The sequence below is a fragment of the Heterodontus francisci genome, chromosome 9, assembly GCF_036365525.1.
Source record: "Heterodontus francisci isolate sHetFra1 chromosome 9, sHetFra1.hap1, whole genome shotgun sequence".
In the NCBI taxonomy this organism is placed as follows: Eukaryota; Metazoa; Chordata; class Chondrichthyes; order Heterodontiformes; family Heterodontidae; genus Heterodontus; species Heterodontus francisci.
The window spans coordinates 87,874,542-87,897,402 of NC_090379.1; the positions used below are offsets into that span (position 1 = coordinate 87,874,542).

Sequence of the window (22,861 nt, forward strand, 5' to 3'; positions counted from 1 at the left end):
ATAACTTAAAAGTTACGCACACAGCATTCTGCTTCGTATGTGAAGTCGAGTAAACTTAATTGCTGCCAAAATATCGCAAATTAAAAAAAAACAATTTTGAAGGTTACAATACAATTGATGACCTCCCCAAAACAAAATGACAGTTGGACCAAAAGCTGTGTTGGGGCATTTTTCTGCTGTTGTTTTTAAATGGCGGGATATTTGGTTTTCCTTGGAAGTGTTAGGTTTGCAGCAAATGTGCTGCTGCCAGATTACTTTTATCTCGCGCTGAAGGCCAGCTCGCGGGGGAGGCGGGGCTTGGTGGAATGCCCACCCAGCTGGGGTTGCCATGGCGAGGGGCAGCGGCGGCGGCGGGCGGGCGGCCCGTGCTCACAGAAGATGGAGACAGGCGCGGCCCGGAGCGGCTTCCAATGGAGATAATAACCCATCGCCACTCCAACTTGTGCACTCGCTGATCCGGCCCGGCCTCTTATCCATCGCCAAAAAAACAAAAACATGGCGGATAACGACAACTCATCATCTGTAAGTCTTCTCAACTTTTTTTAATGATTAAAAAGTGCAAAATAGCTGGGGTTAGTCATTTTTTTTACAAAAATGTGGTAACTTTGACACGATTGTATCTCTCCCCCCCCCCCCCCCCCAACTACCCGATCATCTAAACTGCGGTCGTTTACTTTTCGATCACCTGGTTATTAAAGCGCGGAAAATACTTTCTGCAAACTGCTGATTCCCATTCAAACGCTTGACATTTAAGCTGAGCTTTCGCGGCAGACTCAGCGATCGCTGCTGCACTTTGCTGCGGAATCTACCCACTTACAGCTCTCTGCCAGCTAAATTTAAATTCCTGCTATTGCTCCTTTATTCAAAAAAAGACAGATTGTAAACTTAGCACGTGTTCGTATTTGGTTGTATCTGTTGCTGACCGGAAAATTGGTTTGTGATCGAATATCGCTATGAATATAACTGATATATATTCAGTTTGTTTATCTACGTTTGTCTCAGTTGGGGCAAAGCCAATGTAAATGGGAGATCTTAACCAGTTGCTGCAATAAGGCGGCTGTGTTTACCTTTTGCACGTTGCAGGTTCCTTTACAACCGTCAGATTGTTCCTTTAAAGAGAGTATTTTAAAGGCGATCATAGCCAACCCTGAATCAATTAAAATGCACTGAAATATTGTTGAGTTTGATGTTGCTTTTCAAATTGACATTGTCGGTTGCAATTTACAGGCTAAGCCCTTTGTCGGTGAGATCAAAAGTGGGCTGAAACCGTCCATGAAGATGAGCATTATGGGGATGGTTCATTCACACCCTAACAGGTAGAGTGAGCTGGAACACCTCTTTGACACGCCACTTTGGACTCGGTAATTCTCGTACATGTTTGTCCTGCAGCTCAGCATTGCTGCATAAACAGTGCACTGGCTGGATCCCGTACATTGATTGTTAATCATTTCAGCCCCAGAAGGAGTAATGTGTTGCTCTCGACCTCTTATCAGAGATCCATACAATGGGAGTGGATATTTAGATGCAAAAATGTGGTTTGGGCAACAAGGGTTTAACTGGTTAAAAATTAAACTACCCTTTTGCAAAACAGAATAGTAAAGGAGCTGAAAACAAGTGTTGTAAATAACGAATGGAGCCTGTGTCAAAGTTAGGGACCAGAAATACTTGAAATGTTTTCGCGAAGTCCAATGTCTAAAAATATTCTGTAAAATGATGTAAACAGCAATACATTACACACACACACCCTTTGGTCACTGCACTACCTGAGATTGTGGTTCAATCAAGGCATTCAAGAGGGAATTGGATTGTTATCTGAAAAGGAAGAATGTGCAGGGCTAGGGGGAGAAGGTGGGAGTGGCACTAGGTAATTTGATCTTTCGGAGAGCCAACACAGGCACGGCTGGCCAAATGGCCTTCTTCTGTGCAGCAACACTTCTGTGATTCTTTCTTATGAAAATAATTTTAGTTGGTCCTTTAATGGTTTTGATCTTTGGCTCCAAGAGTTAATTTGTGAGCCAGTCACGTGGAGTGCTGCAGTTCACTGTGAGTCCTAGAGTAACTGGACAGGAATGTTTTCAGGGAAACAAGCTTTGAGGCAATTATTTAAAGAGCACAAACATTATACTTTTAAGAGTTTCTCATTTTGTTGCATACATTGTTTAAGTCCTTTAACAGAAAATGGTTGCTATTGTGCAGAGGAAAAGAGTGGATCTTTTTAATTCCAGTACAAAGAACAATGAAAGATGACAGACAGATAGTAAGGGTTACAAAAAGGGAGCTTAAAAAGAAACTTGCAAGCGGTATCAATGTTTCTTTTTACAATTACACTGGGAAAATGAGGGTGTTGGGGCGGCGCAGTGGTTAGCACCGCAGCCTCACAGCTCCAGTGACCCGGGTTCAATTCTGGGTACTGCCTGTGTGGAGTTTGCAAGTTCTCCCTGTGTCTGCGTGGGTTTCCTCCGGGTGCTCCGGTTTCCTCCCACAAACCAAAAGACTTGCAGGATGGTAGGTAAATTGGCCATTTTAAATTGCCACTAGTATAGGTAGGTGGTAGGGAAATATAGGGACAGGTGGGGATGTTTGGTAGGAATATGGGATTAGTGTAGGATTAGAATAATTGGGTGGTTGATGGTCGGCACAGACTCGGTGGGCCGAAGGGCCTGTTTCAGTGCTGTATCTCTAAACTAAACTAAGAGCTGTGAACTATGTGGGCCCCTTAAATAATGGTGATATTGTAAGTGAAAATAAGGAAATGTTGAATATGTTAAATAATTATTTTGCATTAGTATTTACAGTAGAGGAAGAGGATAGTATGTCAAACATTCAAGAAAATTAATTTTGAATCAGGGACATGGAACTCACCATAATTAACGCAAGGAAAATAACAATAAAGAAAATAATGGCACTAAAGAGTGACAAATCCCCAGGACCAGATCGTTTCCATCAAGGTTTTAAAGGAAGTAGGTGACAACATTGTAGATGCCAACATTGTAGATGCCCTATAATCTTCCAAAGTTCTCTTGATTCATGAACTGTTTCATTTAAGTTTGGAAAATTTCATATCACCCTGCTATATCAGGAAGGTGAGAGAGGGAAACCAGGGAATTATAGATCAGTTAGTCTTTCATCTGTTGTCAGGAAATAATTAAGGATAGAATGACTGAGCACCTTGAAAATTTTAAACTGATCAGAGAGCTGATGAACGTCATTGAATCTTTTTTAAAGAGGTGCCTAAATTAGTGGACTTGGGAATGTCTATGCATATTACTTAAATGGACTTCCAGAAGCCATTTGATAAAGTTCCCAATAAGAGGTCATGACCTGGTTACAGAATTGGTTCACAGCTGGAGACAGAGTAGGGATAATTGGCAGGATGCGGCTAATGGTGTCCCACAGGGATCCGAGTTGGGGCCTCAACTGTTCACCATATTGTTTAACGACTTAGATGATATGATTGAGAGCCACATGTTCAAATTTGCTGATGACAAAGATAGACAACATTGTAAGCAATGTAGATGGAAACATAAAATTACAAAGGGATATTAATAATGTTACGGCCACATGGTGTGACGTGGGTGGTTCCCACTGTTCAACTCCCCAGCAGCAAGTGTATTTGTGTTGGAGTTTAGCTTTGTTTTATATTACAAATAAACAGACAGTGACAGGTTTTCTTGTAGGTTTTTAAAAACAAAGTCAATTGTTTATTAATCAACACGCCTTATCCCGAAATTATCACAAACGCGTCCATTCACGCCTTACCTTGTACACACACACACACATACACGAAGAAACAGATAGAGAAGGGAAAGAGGAAGGTGATTTTTAGGGCAGAAAGGTTACGATAAACCTGTTGAATTCTCTTGAGAATCAAGTTCTACATGGATGCAGGCCTGAGATGATTGTAGATTTCTCTCTTGATTGAAGGTTCTGTTGAAGATGGTGGGTTACTTCTAGTTGTTACTGCTGTATACTATAGTTGTCAGATTTTTTTCAGCAAGGCACTGTGCTTCCTGGCTTGGCTGGAACTCAAGCTGTTACAAGTAGCTTCACCTTCTGGCTTTCTTTTTTAAGGTAAAACTATGTCACCTCTCACCTCCTGGTAGGAGATATTTTCCTCTCATCCCCATGGTGATTGCGCAATGGTTCAGGACGTGGCTATTTCACACCTCCTTTGTTTCAGAAGAAGACATTCAATTCTGGAATGTTTCTAGGATAGATGTAAGATGGTTTCCATTAACATCTTTTGGCTTTGAAGATTTGTCCTATGTCTTTGTTAGACAGTTCGAATACACAAAAGGTCAATCCCCTTTTCTTTGGGGGCCATTTTGGGCCATTGTTCACTTTTTAAAACAAAAGTTATTTTTTGAAGACAAAATCTGTTTTTCATAACTCTTTCAGAGTTAGTCCATGATTGTTGTATCATCGCACTTCTGGTGTGCGTGACAATAGATTAAATGACTGCACAAAACTGTGGCAAATGGATTTCAGTATAGTCAAGTATGTGGTCATCCACTTTGGACCTAAAAAGGATAGATTGGAGTACTTTCTAAATTGTGGAAAGCTAGAAAAAGTGGTTGTCCAAAAAGACTTAGGTCTTTCATGTACAGAGATTGTTAAAATGGCATGGGCAGTTACTGAAAATCCAGAGGACGAGAATATAAAGGCGTAGAAGTCATGCTTCAGCTATACAAGGCCCTGGTTAGACCACACCTGGAGTGCTATGAGCTGGGCAGCACACTTTAGGAAGGATATGGCCTTGGAGGGAGTACAGCGTTAATTTACTAGAATGACACCTGGACACCAAGCATTAAATTATGAGGAGAAATTATGCAAACTATATATTGCCTGGAATTTAAGCTTAAGAGATGATTTTAACAAATTTTTCAAGATATTAAGGAAACTGAAGGGTAGATAGAGAAACTATGTCTGCTAGTTGAGGAGTCTCAGACTAGGGGGACATAGCCTAAAAATTAGAGCCAACCTTTTCAGGAGTGAAGTTAGAAAATACTTGTACACAGAAACGGTAGAAGAAGTTTGGAACTTTCTTCTCCAAACAGCAGTTGATGCTCAAACAATTGTTAGATCTATCAATTTCAGATTTAAAATTTTGTTAACAAAAATATTAAAGGGATATGGGACAATGGTGGGTATGTGAAGTTAGGTCAGGGATCAGCTGTGATCTTATTGAATGGTGGAAAAAGCTCGAAGGGCCCTACTCCTGTTCCTAGGATTGGGCTGTGGTTGAGGAGAGCCTTGTCCTTGAGATAGCGAACATTTCAATGGGTGATGTGGAGTGGGAAGGTTGTCGAAGATTTGTTAGATGGATGAAAGAGCGAGTGAAGGAGAGTGGAATGGAGTGGACCTTTATGAGCTGCCCCAGAGGAGCATGACTGATGGGAAAAGTATTGGGAGATGGGAACGAGACAGATGGGTAACCACTGGAGAAAAGGTCGATGGTGTACGCCACTTTGAACAAGACAGGATTCCCAGATTGAGGCAGAGAGAGAGATTATGAATGAGTCCAGTAGAAAAGAGGGCCTAAGGTGGCAAAAGCATTGGAGTTTTTTTTTACAGAGAAGTAATAGTGACTAGGGCTGGAACAATTTGGATGGCGAAGGAGAAGAGGAAAGATATCGAGTGCTGAGGATCTAGTCCAGTCCTCACCAGATATCCACATATATGCATATTCAACAAAGGATTGGAATCAGAGCAGGAACCAAGTTAGTTTATCACAGCTAAATGGTCGGTAAGCTATCTCAGCACAAAATAAGTACCACACCTGAAACCTTCCTAGTCCTTGTGGCTCAGCTACTCACTGGATATATTCACTGAGCGATAGGGGAAACCACTTTAAATATCCATTCTTGCTCCAAGAGACAATTTCACAAATTGGACATAGAGATAAGTGGGAAGTAGCTGGACAATTTTGCCATTCTGACTAAGTCAGCAAAAAAATTCTTCATGTGGGCCAAATTGAAGCATTCCAGTGTACAACAAGGCTGCTAATAAGATTAAGTAGAAACTTAATCTCAACTAACAAATTTGGGAATGAAATGCTACTTGCTGCAGGAATAGAGGGTAAGGGGCCAGGAGGAAACAGTAGCGATTTCTTCATCTCTATTGCACTGTGAAAAACAGGCAACAAAAAATGACAAGAATCAAAGAGGAAAACAATGCTCACATGTGATGTTGGAGTTCTTGGCACAGGAAGAATTAGCATTCCCCATTCTTTTGTAAACATGCCATGTATATCGTAGTTTACTTTCTCATGGCCCTGGGGAAGAGGATAGTTCATAGCAAGAAAGCACAACATTCCCAAGGCTTGATCACTAACTATTTAAAAACTGGTGATTCATCTTCAGTCAAAAATCTTATATTTCTCCTCATTTCCAATTTTTATTTATACTCTTTTACAACAGCAGCACAAGTTCTCACCAAATATAGGTTAATGCAAAACTAGCAGAGACCTGCAAAATATCTGTGGTGAAATTGGTATTTTTATTACAACAGTATTTCTTTAAATCCCTATCTCATGCCATTCCATTCTTCCCATGCCATCCCTCTCATGCTATACCCATCCCATTCCTTGCATATCAGCTCCATCCTATCCCCCATCCCACCCCTTCTTCCTATGCCATTGCCACTCCCATTCCATCCCTCCCACACCATCCCATCCCCATCCCACGCCTCCCATGCCATGTCCCCCACTCCCCACCATGCTGCCACCCCCATCGTTCCCTCCCCCTCCCATGCCGTCGTTCTCCCCTTTCATATGCCATCCAATGACCGCCCTCCATGCCATCTCCCCCGCTGCTCCCACCCATGCTGTTGTCCCTCCTTTCACATGCCATAACCCCCCAACAGGCTGTCCCTCCTCCCACCGCAATGCTGTTTTCGCGGCCCCCCCCCCCCCCCCACCCTGCCTAATGTAGAATGTAGAAGGATTTGATAGGGTTGAAAGAGACTAATTATTTCAGCAGGTGGAGGAGGCCAGAACAAGGGGGCATAACCTTAAAATTAGATCTGGGCCATTCTGGGGTCACTTACTCATAGGTGTTATGACCAAGGTGTGAATAATGCACTGTTAATTCAGTCCCACTACTCCACAGGTCACAGCATATTAGTAAAGTTTCCCACCTACCAGAGAACAGTCAAATTAAACACTCCATTTGTTCCCCAGAATAAATCACACCAAACCAGGTTTCTTTAAACTACATTAACTATTTATTAATAAACTAAGTCTTAAACAATAATTAGATAACTCTATGTGTGAAAAGATTCTTTTTAAACTTCTTATTCGTCCTAACCCTCATGCACACACACATATATTTTTAAAAACTGGTTAACCAGGGAAAAAGGCTTTTTCGGTTTACAACTGTTTCTTAGGAATAAAATAAATGGGTTGTCATGGTCTGGTATGATATTTCCGGGTCAGTGAGGTATCCCAGAGTCAAATAGTCGGATGCCATTCAAAGTTTCTCCAGATTGATGAACAGTCTGTGATGGGTAGGCTTTCAAGGCAATTTGTCTGCAGCAGGCATCACACAGGTCTTTCAGCAAAGGGGTGTAGCAACACGTCTACTTGGGTTTTGAAGTAGCAGTCTAGCAATTGAAGCTTTCTTGAGATTTCAGGATCACCCAAAACACAAGAGGCCACAGGAATCACTCTTGAGGCAGGGACTTTTCAGAGACTGGAGGCAACAGGAATCTGCTACCTTTAAAATGAAGGGCTTCCTCTCTGCAAAGCAATTTTCCTCCACAGAGAGCAGCAACTCCTCTTTTCCTGGGTCCTTTCTCTCCCCAGGGGTCTATTTCTCTCTCCACGCAGACCACAGCAACACTTCAAATGTAGGATTTCATTCCAAGAGATGCAAGTCTTCCTTTTTAGAGAGAGTTCTTTTTCTCTGGTCTGCAAGCAACTCCCAACCAGTTTTTAACTGCCTCCTGTCTGTCTAGCCCACTGGTCTCACAATGCAGAAGTGAAACCAAAACTGTAACTAAGACATGTGACCTGTCATTTCCCTCTGCTGAGTTGTTTGGAACAGGTGTCTTGCAGTCTGTCCCACTCATGTCAAACACCAAGTTTCAGCATTCAATGTCCATAGAAAAACGTTTTTCTCAGTTTTTAAACACACACAGAATTCTTAGTTTTCAAATAAAAAAACAAAGGCTAGTGGACATCTGGAACTCTTGCCCCCAAAAAAGCTGTTCAGGCTGGGGGGTCAATTGAAAATTTCAAAACTAAGCTTGATAGATTTTTGGTGATGAGGGTATTAGGGATGTGGAACCAAGGCTAATGGAGTTAAGATACAGATCAGCCATGATCTAATTGAATGGTGGAACAGGCTCAAGGGGCTGAATGGCCTATTATTTCTGTGTACATACACTTTGTCTTCTGTTTGTCACTTCCCAGTAAAGGATGGACAGAAACAAATGACCTGCTCCCTGGTATGTGCCACGAGTGAGGACATGTGTAAGTGCATGTGAGCAGCCCAGTTTGAAGTTCCTCACATTTTACTTAAAATTCTGGCAGCCTTGCCACAATTAGGAATTTGTTATGCTGGAAATTACATGTACAAACTCTTAAGTCTTATAACCCCAAAATATACCATTATATTGTGCCAGTAAACAATTTGCTACAGCAACAGTTTTTGATTCATCTACATGGCCAACAATTAGACATTATGTTGATTTTTTTTTAAAAACATGAGAAATCTGCAGGACAAATCAACCTTCATGAACTTGGATGTTGCATTTTGTACCTTCATGAAAATACCCTGCTGCAGAATATTATGTAAATAAGCTTTTTCTATAAGAGGATATAAATCTGCAGGGGGGAATAATGCAAAATTCAAAAGTACTTAAAAAGATTAAACAAAATGCAGAGCAAACATGTGCATGAGGCCAGCTGAGATTGCTTACTCTGTTAGAGGTTTTTAAAGTATCACAACATTTTCCTAAACATCCGTTTTTCTTTTATCCATTCTTGGGATATGAGCGTCACTAGCAAGACCAGCATTTATTGCCCATCCCTCATTGCCCTTGAGCTGGTGGTGGTGAGTCGCATTTTTGAAATACTGCAGTCCATGTGGTGTCGATACACCTACAATGCTGTCAGGAAGGGAGTTCCAGGATTTTGACCCAGTGATGGTGAAGGAACGGTGATATAGTTCCAAGTCAGGATGGTGTGTAACTTGGAGAGGAACTTGCAGGTGTTGATTTTCCCATGCATCTGCCACCCTTGTTCTTTATGTGGTAGAGTTTGCAGGTTTGGAAGGTGCTGTGGAAGGAGCCTTGGCAAGTTGCTGCAGTGCATCTTGGAGATGGTACACACTGCTGCCACTGTGCGCCGGTGGTGGAGGGAGTGAATGTATAACATGGTGGATGGTCAGGTGGGCTTCTTTGTCCTGGATGGTGTCGACCTTCTTGAGTGTTGCTGGCGCTGCATTCATCCAGACAAGTGGAGAGCATTCCATCAGACTCCTGACTCCATTTTGGAGCACTGTACTTTGTTGTAATAGAGGTTCCTGCCAACTCCCTTATTCATCACTCTGAAGCTTTCTTCTACACGATTTTAAAAAAAAATAAGGAACCTGTGCTCTAGTAATCTCCTCAATGCAGTTTCAATTTCACTACAGAATTTAGGCCAGTCTTGACAGAAAGTCTTCCACCCATAAAATGTCCTTTACAAATGAGACTGAATGAAGCATTTAGTGATGGCAGGAGCAAATACGCCTTGAACAGAACTGGGAAATTTAAAGTTGAGATGTCCAGATATTAGTAATTCATTGACCTGGTCTCAGAATGCTGCAACTTCTGAAAAAAATTTGTGAGAAGGCGGATTTGTGGCTCCTCATCTAAAAATATATACTGAGTGATTCAACAAGTGGAATTATCTTGTGACAGTGTGGTGCTAATTGTTCCAGCATGTAGCAGTCCTTCCATTTTAAAACACTACTTTGTTGTAATGGAGACTCCTGCCAACTCCCTTATGCATCATCCCCAAGCTTTCTTTTCTGTTCACCTCCTGCTTCTGCATGATTTTTTAAAAATAAGGGAACCTGTGACCTTGTAATTTCCTATTTTTTCAGCTTAAGCTACATCCTTAGGAGCTGACCTGAACAACCCATTTAGAATAATCAAAGGGTTTCTGAATGTAGTTAATGTTCAGTTTACCAAAGAGTGGGCTACAGAAATTAAGCATTCGCTCTCTACTTCTAGAGTAGTTATATGTTAGGATAACTTGAGGCCCTGTCTACCCGTTAAGGCGAATGTAAAAGATTTCACAGCATTATTTGAAGAAGAGCAGGGGAGTTCTCCCAATATCCTGGCCAATATTTATTGGCTAATATAACCAAAAACAGTTTAGTTGGTCGTTTACCTAATTTCTGCTTGTGTAAACTTGCAATGCACAAATTGGTTGTTACCTTTGGGTATCATGAGCATGTGAAAGCAAGTTTGTTCTTTGTAGTACATGTGAATTAGATTTTAGTATTTAGTGTAAATTTCTAGAAGGTTGTGTTTTAATGCATGAAAGAAAACCATCTCAGATCACTCCCCTTGTCAGAGGGTCAAGCCAATATTGAATTCCCTCTCACCCTCCTTCATTGTTTTACATTCATCATTTTCAGGCGAGGGGAGGAGGATTTGTATACTGGCACCTCCATAAATGTTATGAATGATTCTGGTTAAAATCATAAATTTTCTTACCTGAAATATCAGCCTGAATTTTACCACGACCATCAGGACCCCGATGTTGGGGTGAAAAGCGGGTCCCGAGCCTGCAGTTACTGGCAGAGTGATTGGCTCGGCAATTTTACCACAGGTGGCCTCCTAATTGGCTGCCTGCAGGTCCACCGTCCAATTAAGAACGACAGGCAGGCTCCTGATATTGCCAGCCCGGTGGTCAGAGGAGAAACCCCTCCAGGGCGATTGTTGGGGCTGCGGGGACTGCCTTCCCTGCCCACGGGCCACTCTTTGGGCCATCAAGCCTCCAGCTCCAACCGCCCCTCTGGGCATCCAAAGGAAGACCACCTCCATTAAGCTGGCAGATTCACCACATGGTGGAGAATCGCCCCCATCATTGGCAAAATGCCAGCAGCCTCCCAGCCCACTACCCGGGGGCCATTAAAATTCTGCCCATCAAGTGAGTGGCAAGGGATGCAAGTTCAATCCCCACAGCACTAAGCTTCCAACTTTAGCTACCTGTGGCGTGCAAAAAAGAGAAAGGGAGAGTGCCCACACCATGGCCTCCACTAAGTGCCACTCGTCAGTCATCCCAACCTTACTGACCTACATTCCCCACACCCCACCATTGAATCTAAAATTCTTAAACTATATATTTTTCCATTGCCTTGCTCCACTTACTGCTGACCTCCAGTAGCCTTAGGTGCCCACTGACTTGTCTTCTGTATATTCCTCCTCTGCTGTACTTTTGGTACCAGGGCCTTCAGTTCTCTTAGTCCTACTCTTGGGAATACCCCAAAAATACAGAGTTTTTGTACTCTTTCCACCTTCAAAAGTCTCCTGAAAACCTCCCTCTTCAACCAAGCCTTTGGTCATCTCTCAATGGCTCAGCCTCAGTTCTTTTGTTTCTCTGAAGCACCATCGAATGTTTTATCTACATGCTATGTGAATGTAAGTTATTGCTACTGTTGTTGACAGAGAGAGAAATCTGTTGTGTGTCTATTTGTAGACAGCTCATTATAGCACTCATGGGCAGCTCACTTCCCCTCTTAGCTACAGTAGAAATAAGAGGGATTCATAGCACATAAGAACGCAAGTAATAGGAACAGGAGTAGAGCATATGGCCCATCAATACGATCATGGCTGATCTTCTGCCTCAACTCCACTTTCCCACCCACTCGCCATATCCCTTGATTCCCCGAGAGACTAAAAATCTGTCTATCCTAGTCTTAAATGTTTTCAACAATGGAACATCCACAGCCCTCTGGTATAGAGAATTTGAAAGATGCATAACCCTTTGAGTGAAGTAATTTCTCCTCATCTCACTCCTAAATAATCAGCCCCTTATCCTGAGACTGTGCCCCATGTTTTAGATTCCCCAACCCAGTGGAAACAATCTCTCCGCGTCTACCCGATCCAACCCCTTCAAAATCTTGTATGTTTCAATGAGATCACCTCTCATTCTTCTAAACTCCAGAAAATATAGGCCCAATTTACTCAGCCTCTCATTAGAGGAAACCCCCCACATCCCAGAGACCTATTTAGTGAACCTTCACTGCACTGCCTCCAATGCAAGTATATCCTTTCTTAAATGTGGAGACCAAAACTGCACACAGTATTCCAGATGTGCCTCACATCATAAAAATTTATATCTTCCTCTGCATTGATTTCAACTAATTCATAAATGTGTTGTTTGTAAACAAATTTATGATTTTGCTAAGACTGACATGTTTTTGAATCACTTAAAACTCATGCATTAAGGACAATATTAAAATATACACAACTTTTTCCTTCTGCCACACTTGGGTTGTCATTGTTACACATGCAAGCTTATGTCACACTTGCCTTTATTTTTATATATAAAACTTTATTTAATCAGACTTCTGGTTCACCTGAGGTTCACATGAGGATCTGCTTAAGAGCGATTAGTCTCTTATTGACCTCAGGCAGGCACAGCAATTAGACCTGCTGCCCTTAAAGTAACTCACAGCCCAACTTCAGCAGCAAAACACATTTATATTTTATATACTAATACAATACTCCTGCTATCTCCAGAAAACAGCAGATTAATTGATTTATTGTGAGCAACAACATGGGAGATCCACTAGTGCATATAAAAGTTTTGGAATGCGTCTGTCATACATGTAAATTTCTATGCCATATTGGAAATACAATAGATAATAAAGCAGTAATTTCCTGAATTTATGGACCCTCATCAGTGACTGAGCTTTCAACCCGTGGTCAACATCAGGTGCTGAGGTGTGTTAGCCCTCCCATTTCAATGCAGTGCACCATCTAATGGATTGAGGAGCAGTTTGAAAATATGATCAGCCAGAAGTACAAGGTCCTTATTGTTGAGAACAAATTCAAGATTAAGGCTGAATTTTACCGGCCCCTCGATGCCGCGGGTCGTGGCGCAGGGGCCGGTAAAATCATGTGGGGAGAGGCCTGCCTTGACCTGCAACGTCGAGAAGGGCCCGCCGCATATTACTGGCAGCGGGGGAACCTTGGTGCAGCCCCACCCCCCCTAGGCGGCGGGCCCTTCATATACATATGCAAATCGTACCAAATGAGACACAAATAAACATAGCTGCAGGCGGCGGCCATCCCATGCCAATATTACAGTATTCATGCTCCACACGCCTTCAGAACTCCGCACAGAATTCCAGGCGAGAACCTGGTGGGGAGGGGATAGCAATAGAATTTTCAGGGAGGGGTGGAGGAGCGGGGAAATCAATTTTAATTGGATGTGGGGATGGCGGGAAGGGCAAAAGATTGAAGGTTGGGGGGTAAAGTTCGGGTATTTGTAAAATCAATGGATGGTCATTTCGGGCAATGAAATGACCATTGGGGAGGGGGGGGGGGGAGTTGGGGAAGGGCCTCCATCACTTATTTTTGCGTTTAATAACACTTGACTACATTTTGCCTTTAAACATTGAAATTATTGTAAGGGCTTAAAGCCCTTTAAAATGGCGCTGGCACCTGCGCGGTGGTGCCAGACGCCATTGCCAGGGACACAGCAGCCACCCCCTTATGTCATTGGGGGCGGCCACTTCGCCCCCTCTATTTAAATGAGCCCCCACGCGTAATATTGCAGGGGCTCAGGGACGGCGCATCTGCAAGGGAAGCACGCTGTTTTTAGAGTGTGCAGCTGCGAACTACAGCGTACTCGTAAAATTCAGCCTTGAATGTGTGGAGGAGAACCCTGGAGAATTTCAGAAAATGATGGCACAAAAAATGTAACATCCCTTTTCACCGACTTGAAAAACAAGGAATTAATGCTAGTTACTAGCAGAATTTTTTGTAGCCAAAGGAAGAGAGCCTTGCCTCTACATCAAATCAGCCTTACTGGATTGGTCTAGCTGGCTAGAGCAGCTAATCATCATGGGATACCTAGCCTAGTCTTCCTGGAAAAGGCAAATGAGTTTGTCAAATCAGATCTGACCCAGTTTCTGCATCACAAATCAGTGACTTCAAAAACTGCCATGCATTCAACCACCGGCGGAGAGGCAAAGCAGCAGTCCCACATATGGCAGAGGTCGAAGAGCCAGCCCCAAGAACAACCATGGCATCCCCCACTATCAACATCCTGGGGGCTTACCATTGACCAGAAACTGAACTGGAGTAGCCATATAAATAACATGGCTACAAGAACAGGTCAGTTGTGAGGAATCCTGTGGTGAGTAACTCACCTGCTGACTCCCCAAAGCCTGTCCACCATCTACAAGGCACAAGTCAGGAGTGTGATGGAATACTCTCCACTTGCCTGGATGGGTGCAGCTCCAACAACACTCAAGAAGCTCAACACCATCCAGGACAAAGCAGCCCACTTGATTGGCACCCCATCCACAAACATTCACTCCCCCCACCACTGATGCACAGTGGCAGCAGTGTGTACCATCTACGAGATGCACTGCAGCAACGCACCAAGGCTGCTTAGACAGCACCTTCCAAACCCGCGACCTCTACCACCTAGAAGGACAGGGGAAGCAGATGCATGGGAACCTGCAAGTTCCCCTCCAAGCCACACACCATCCTGACTTGGAACTATATCGCCGTTCATTCACTGTTGTTGGGTCAAAATCCTGGAATCCCTTCCTAACAGCACTGTGGGTATACCTACCCCACATAGACTGCAGCTGTTCAAGAAGGCAGCTCACCACCACCTCTCAAGGGCAATTAGGGATGGGCAATAAATGCTGCCCCAGCCAGCGACGCCCACATCCCAGGAACGAATAAAATAAAATTATGTGCATATGTTAAGGAGGACAGCCAAGCTAGGTGTCCTGATGGAACATTTCTCTGCTCTAAATAGAATGGACAATTGTGTTGTCAGCAGAGAGCATACCCAATCCAAATATTTCACAAATATCTGAGCTTGCGCAGCTTGTACGGTGCTCAAGTTACTGTCATTTGCATTGATGTTCAATACCATTGTTCGTGTTCTTGCAGTGTTTTGGCATGCTGTTTTATATAAAATTGCTTAATTTATACATAATTCCATCTTTTGCAGTAAAATAGTGGTTTTGAATTAAGAGGAGTAGATTGTGGTGACAGAGATGCATCACTTCAAACTTATGTGTGTTATGTTTCATCTGTCATGTGCCTTCCCCTGGCAGAAATGCAAAAATTTTGATTCCATTATTATTAAATTTTAATTTTTAGGGTAGTATGTCCTTGATGAGTACCTAACTAGACAATTTCAAAACCTTTTTTGGTGTAAAATAGATTCTATGCACTTAAGAGTACTAGTAATTAGAAATTCTGGTCTATTCAATTTTAATTAGTGTTTATTGGTGAGTTAATATTCATTATAGTAATAATGGTGTCAGTACCCTTTAGCATCCATCTGCTCATATACTGAGAACATGTAAGGTATAGTGGAATACTTCAATTAAATTACCTTTGACTCATTCAGGATAGACCCTCATATACGCACTAACAGTATGAGTTGGTAGCTGAGACCTAAGGCTGAATTTTACCAGTCCCTCAATGCCAGGGGTCGTGGCTGGAGGGCCCGTAAAATTCTGCTGGGAGAGGGCCGCCATGATGCCCGACGTCGAGAAGGCCCCGCCGCAAGGCGAGACACTGGTAAGGGGGGGGAGAGGAATAAAATTATCAGGACGGAGGTGGTGGGGGGGTGGTGGAGGGGAGTGGGGAAATTATCCCTATTGGTTGCAGGGATGTTGGGAAGGGGTCAAAGGGAATAAATTCCGAGGGGGAAAGTTCGGTATATAAATAAAAGTTTTTTCTGGGAGGAGAGGGCAATTTATATATAGATTACCCATTGTGGGGTGGGATTTAAAGTTGTATTAAAATTTCATTTTTATTTCCTGGAGAACGGGACCTTTAAAAATTTAAATGTCACTGAAGGGCTTGAAGCCCTTTAAAAATGGCACCTGCGTGGTGGCAGCGGATGGCGTTGCCAGGGACGTGGCGGCCACCCCCTCTACGTCATCAGGGGCAGATACTCCACTCCCTCCATTTAAATCAACCCCCACGCGTAATATCATGGGGGCTGTGCGGTGGCACTTCCATGTCGGAAGGCTGCTGCCTTCACAGCGCGCCACCACGGAGAGCGGCACGCTGATAAAATTCATCCCCTAGTTTTAATGCACTGGAATTGGTTTTATCCTGATCACAACTAATGTTTCCTCTAATCTGCACGACCGTGCAGCAACTGGACATTCCCACGCTGGCCAAGCGCAAGTGGACCTCTAGGTTACCGTGCATGCGCAGCCGTGCAAAAAAAATAAAGATCCCACACATTTTAAATGAATAGGCTGCGCACAACAAAAAAAATTAGAGGAAACATTGATCACAACCCTCAACCATCGTAAACTTTTAATAATCTCCTATTTTGATATATTAATAACATGGACTTTGGTGTACAGAGCCTGATTTCAAAGTTTGCAGATGACACGAAATTCAGAAATATGGTAAACAATGAGGAGAATAGTAACAGATTTCAGGAAATGGGCAGATACAGATTGGTGAAATGTGCAGACAAAGATTGGTGAAATGAACAGGCAGGCGACAGATGAAACCTAATGCAGAGCAGCGTGAAATGATACATTTTGGGAGGAAGAATGAGGAGAGACAATATAAAGTAAGTGGTAAAATTCTAAAGGAGATACATAAACAGAGGTATATGTGCATAAATCTTTGAACGTGGCAGGACAACTTGAGAATGCTGTTAAAAAAGTATCTGGGATCCTTGGCTTTATTAATAGAGCCGTAGAATACACAAGCAAGGAAGTTAAACTGAAGCTTTATCAAACACTGGTTAGGCCTCAACTGGAGTATGGCGCTGGAATTTTGTAAGCTCGCTGCCAATCCCGGCGGTGAGCTTCAAAAATGGCGGACCGCACGACGCAGAGCCGCCGCGATATTCAGCGCGGCACCTCATTTAAATGGCCGGGGCAGACCGTTTCCACCCCCCCGATGACGTGGAGGGGGCAGGCAGTCTGTCCCCGGCAACGGCATCAGGTGCCACTGCGCAGGCACCAACGCCATTTTTAAAGGGCTTTGAGCCCTATTACTTACAATTTAAATTTTTAAAGGGATATGGGTTGTAAAAAATTTAATCAATTGATCTAGCCCCTCTCTCACCCCACCCCCAACAACCATAGATTTAAGTCTTTGCTCTCTTCCCCCCAAAATACTTAACTTGTGCACCTGACCTTCCCCCCCCAAAGTTTACAAACTTTAATCTTTAACCCTTCCCACCATCCCATGCACCAATCAGATTAGTTTGACCCCATTACTCCCCCACCCCCGCACTGAGACACTTACCTGCTCCCCCCTCCCCACCAGTGTCCCGCATCCGATCTCCAGACGGAGATCTGAAGGCGCGGGAGTAATGGCCACTGGCACCAGTATTGGAGCGGGACGGATGACGGGAGCGGGTAAGTGATTAATTCATTTATTTGCATTTTTTTGAATATGTAACTTCTGTTCCCGTCACCGAGCAGCGGGGGTGGGGTGTGGGGGGGGGGAGGTGGGGTGGTGCCGCCATGAGGCCTTACTGCCGCCGGCAATATCGGGCTGGGCTTTCCCGGTATCAAGGCCCATGGCGGGCATCTGCCGGAGACATTTTCTGGCGCCCCCCCCCCCCCCCCCAGCCAAGACCCCAGACTTCGGGAGGGGCTGTAAAATCCAGCCCATTGTGTTCGGTTCTGGGCACTACACTATTGGAAGAATGTTAAGGACTTAGAGAGGGTGCAGAAGAGATTGACTAAAATAGTACCAGTGCTGAGAGACTTCAGTTATGTGTCGATGCTGTGGTTGATCTCCTTAGATCAGAGAACGTTAAGAGGAGATTTACTAAAGATGTTGAGAATTATGAATGGTTTTGATAGAGTAAATAGAAAGAAACTCGTTCCAGTGGCTGGAGAGTTGATGACAAGAAGACACAGATTTAAGGTGATTGGCAAAAGAACCAGAGGAGACAGAAGGGAAAAATTTATACAGTGAGATGTTGTGATCTGGAATGCACTGCCTGAAGGGGTGCCGGAAGCAGATTCAACAACTTTCAAAAGGGAATTGAATAAATACTTGAAGTGAAAAGGAAAATACAGCCCTGTGGGAAAAAAGCAGGTGAATGGGACTAATTAGATAGCTCTACCAAACAGCTGGCACAGGCATGATAGGCGGAATGATCATCTTGTGTGCTGTATCAAAAGTGCCATTCTGTGATTACTTTCAAATTGAAATTTTCATCTATTGTGATTCAAAAAAGTCATGGTTAGAATACTTTAACATCCACCTGATGTTTTCATCGAATCACAGAGTACATCATAGAAACAGGCCATTTTTAGTTTTACTCCAGCACAGTGACTGCAGCAGAGCCCCAGCTGTCTTGATCCTGCCTTGATCCTAAATGTTGTGTGGTACTAAAAAAGACAGACGAGGACGATCCCAAGTTCAAGCCTTGATCTGTGCACGGTTGACTGATCACAGGGGTTGCTATAATTATTCTCACTGGCCCTGGTTAGGGAAGGAAACATTTAGTCAGGACTTTCACTGTTAGCAATAGCAGCTGAAAATGTATCTGCCAGTTGAGGCTAGAATGAGATTTTGCCATTTGTGGACCAGTAATCCAGCATGACTTGCTGCTTGGAACTGCAGTTCAAAGAGAAAGTGAGTAGAAAACAAAACGACTTTTCAAGTGTGACTTTGTGATCACGTGTGGTTAATGCTTGTACTTGTCATCATCCAACAGCTTTGTACTAAGTCTCATCAGCAACCCTTCGGAACCAGAGACAGACATAGGCCTTGAAGTGACTATTAACTTCCGGGATCGCTCAGTTGTACGGAATGCCAAAGTTTCAGGAAAATGGGGAAAAGAAGAGAAAAACATACCTTATTTCCCATTCACTCCTATGCAGCATTTCAAGGTGAGTGTTAAGTAAAACTACATAAAACCTGCACCATCTTTAGGTAGAATCCTAATGAAATGTGAAAAACAAGACAGTATAGATAGGCAATTTGTTTTAAAGTATGTTACGAACAGGTGAGGAGGGTTTGCAAGGCTCTCCTCTTGTCCTTCCTCTTGTTTGACCGCAGCAGGTTTTATTCTTTTTGGTAACGGTGGCTGTGCTTACAACTTCAGTGAGTGTTTCACCTTTTACCTTTGTTGTGATCGTAAAAGAACCAATCAGGCAGGTTCTCTTGAGTTTAAACAAGAGGTGAGTTTATTGTACCCAACCAAAAAAACCAGATCTAAATAAAATAATAAAATTACGCGACACTTTCACTCACTCACACGAAAATCACACACACCAATAGATTACAGAATGGAGAAGAAGAGTACTTGAGATAGAGTTTGGATCAATTAAAAGGAATATACAGTCTGTGGTGTCTTGTAATTTTAGTGGTCTTCCGGTTAAATTGGTGGTCCTGAAGTTCTGGGTTGATAGTTGTTCTTGGAGACAGTTGAGCGGAGGGTTTCCTTCCCAGGGTCTTTGTCTTGGATCGCAGCCGGCAGCCAGGTTTCGCACGCCCCGCACAAGGTCTTCTGGAGAGAAAGACAGAGGCACACCCCTTCTGGCTTCTGCCCAGAATAAATCTCTGGCTTGTCTGTCTGTGCAAGGGAAACTCCCAGCTTTCACAGATGGACAGACGGTCACATGACTGTCTCAGTGTATTCTCTGGTGCCTTCTAATGAGATTCAACTTTAGGAATTTCAATCTCTCTCAGGCCTCATGATGTCAATATTTACCTCTGTGGGGGGGGTTGCCCTTTCAATGATGGCTTTGAATGTCTTGCCAATGAAAGCAGTCTCAGGTAGTTAAATCAATTGGGAAAACCGTTGTTTTGGGTAAAGGCTAATCAGACATGCGTCTCCACTTTGATACCTTGGAATATGAAAGGTGTTCAAATGCAAATGGTGGAGGCCATTTTTAGCTGTGGCAAAGTCTTTGAAAACGTTGGCTGTAATATTCCAGCTTTTTTAAAAAGTTTAATGTAGGTTTCTAATCGATGAATTAAAAATCCTCGTTCGGCATATCACGTCTTCATAACAAATGAATGGCCAGAGAATCAAGCTAGTGAGCGCATTAATGGAATTTTTATTGTATTGTACCCAGGCAAATGTATAAATGTAATTTAATACAAGAATTGCAGTAGTTCCTTTCTACCAATTCTATGCATAATAAGTGCAGTTATATTCAAGATCATTGATCCTTGTGTTTTGGAATCTTCAACAAATTCATGCAGTGAGCAGCTGAGACATGTTCAGGCTTAACCCCTGATCTATGTGACGTTAACGGGCCAGAGTAGCATTGAGAGTACAACTAGCATCAATGCCCTTGCGTTAATGAAGAGGATAAAAACAAAATTGCCACACTGATTGGTAATTCTTGATCTTAGCTGGCTCTTGGTTGATGTTGTAGGTTAGATACTAACCTTTAAAATGTGGAATCTGGGTTCAAATCCAGTACGGACTTATGGGGATGAAAGGCTGTGTTTGGGGAAAGAGCAAGAAGGTAGGACTAATTGATAGCTCTTTCAAAGAGCCAGCAGAGGCACAATGGACTGAATGGCCTCCTTCTGTACTGTATGACTGCATGTGAGTATAAAGGATAGGTGAGACTGACATCAACTGGACCACAATTGGATAACTGTGTGCACTTAAGTATATGTAAATTGTAATTATAAATGTTTGAGGTGCTTGGAGTATAGGTGAATATAAATGTCTGGGATTATATGCCAGAAATGTGTATGACAAGAGATCAAACATGATGGCTGCTTGGTCTTTATAACATACTATGAGGCATGTGATCAGTAGGAGATAATCCCGACGCTGGGTCAAAATCCTGGAACGAACTCTAGAACAGCACTGAGTGTACCTACACTAAATGGGCTGCAGCTCACCACCATCTTCTGAAGGGCGATTAGGGATGGGCAACAAATGCTGGCCTTGCCAACGATGCCCACATCCCGTGAATGAATAAAAAAAGGTTCAAATTCAATACAATTCCACAGATGTTTAAAATTTTCACACCCTTGTCCCCAAACATCTACACTTGTGCATAACTAACTTCATATATTGACTTCAGTTCATTTTCTGGTAATATGTTGTACCTTTGCAAGGGCAAACATTCTCAGACCCTGTCATTAACTCCAGAATAAATGCCACAGTCCATTCCCCTTCCACCTGCGTCTCACCATGAAAACATTTTCAGACAGTGGTGAAGTGGGTTTGAATGATTGTTCTGTGAACAACTGTAAATAGCTGGCAATACAATGAAAGCTGTAACTCTAGCTTTGGGTTCCAATGCTTTGATTAAAAAAAAGTGAATGCTTTACTTTGTGACTTAATGCCAGATATCAATGATTCTGTATAAAACACACATTATTGATAGCAGACCATTTTGGTGCTTTGATTTTGTTCATTGAACCAAGACATCTGCTCAGTAGCACTCAGGCCCTGAACTGCAGTCTGCTAAGTTGCAGTTTGGAAAGAGAGGCAACATAAACAAAATGATACATTTAAAGGGGGTGTAGGAACAGAGTGACCTGGACTTTCACATACACAAATCTTTGATGTTGGCAGGACAAGTTCATAAAGATGTTTTTAAAAAAAATCCATGGCTTTATTAGAGGCATAAAAAGCAAGGAATTTATACTAAACCTTATAGTCATTGGTTAAGCCTCAGCTGGAGTATTGTGTCCAATTCTGGGCACCACACTTCAGGAATGATGTGGTGCAGAGGAGCTGTATTAGAAGGATAACAGGGATGAGAAACTCCATTTATGTGGAGAGACTAATTAAGCTGGGGTTATTCTCCTCAGAGCAGAGAAGGAGAAGACGCAATAGAAGTGTTCAAAATCATGAAGGGTTTTGATAGAGTAAATGAGGAGAAACTGATAGGTGGGTCGGTAACCAGAGGACATTGATTTAAGATAATCAGCAGACGAATCGGAGGGGAGATGAGGGGACATTTTTTCTTTTAAACTCATTAAGTTATGACGATCTGGAATGCACTGCCTGAAAGGGTGGTGGTTGCAGGTTTAGAAGTAACTTTTTAAAAGGATTTGGATATATACTTGGAAAGGAAACATTTATAGGACTATGGGGAAAGAGGTGAGTGAGACTAATTGGATAACTCTTAAAGAGCACAGGCATGATGTTCTGAATAGCCTCCTTCTGTGTTGTATAATTCCATGATTGTATAATTTATGACATTTTAAAATATTTGTTTTCAGATGGAAATCCTGTGTGAACACCAGCAATTCCGGGTCCAGGTCGATGGTCAGCAGCTATTTGATTTTACGCATCGCGTCCAGCAACTACAAAAACTAACAGCTTTAAAAATTACAGGCGATGTTCGACTGACAAAAGTAGTTTGATCTTTGTAGTAATAGTTCTAAAATAAGACAACTTAAGAAGCAAGTGGTTTCCCCAGGTTTTACAACTAAGTTAAGATTTTTCTTTGAAGTATGCAGACTCTCTGATGCTGCACCAACTGGCCTTCCGAGCAGCAGCATAATTTTTTGCAAACATTGGAAAAATGTACTTTAAAAAAATAAAAATTAGCAAGATTTGTTGACGATGGTTCTGTGCACTCCAGTTTTTCAAAAATTGAATTTGACTTTTAAAGTGTACCGACAAATTGGACCAAGTTAAGAACTTTTTCCTTTCTGTAATTAAATATTTCTGATGTTGAGG

General features: G+C 42.7%; 1 protein-coding gene across 2 annotated transcripts; it reads left to right on the top strand.

Annotated features, from left to right (window-relative positions):
- Positions 1–302: 302 nt before the first annotated feature.
- On the top strand, positions 303–22,856 carry si:ch211-10a23.2 (Galectin-related protein A-like). 2 transcript variants are annotated; one of them, XM_068038369.1, is made up of 4 exons: positions 407–522; positions 1,228–1,316; positions 18,911–19,085; positions 22,399–22,855. In XM_068038369.1, exons 1-4 carry the CDS (start codon positions 496–498, stop codon positions 22,540–22,542), a joined length of 435 nt encoding a protein of 144 aa, XP_067894470.1. In that variant the 5' UTR covers positions 407–495; the 3' UTR covers positions 22,543–22,855. The 2 variants fall into 2 exon arrangements, with proteins under 2 accessions (XP_067894469.1, XP_067894470.1); XM_068038368.1 differs by lacking the exon at positions 1,228–1,316 and having other exon boundaries at positions 303–522; positions 22,399–22,856.
- The last annotated feature ends 5 nt before the right edge of the window (positions 22,857–22,861 follow it).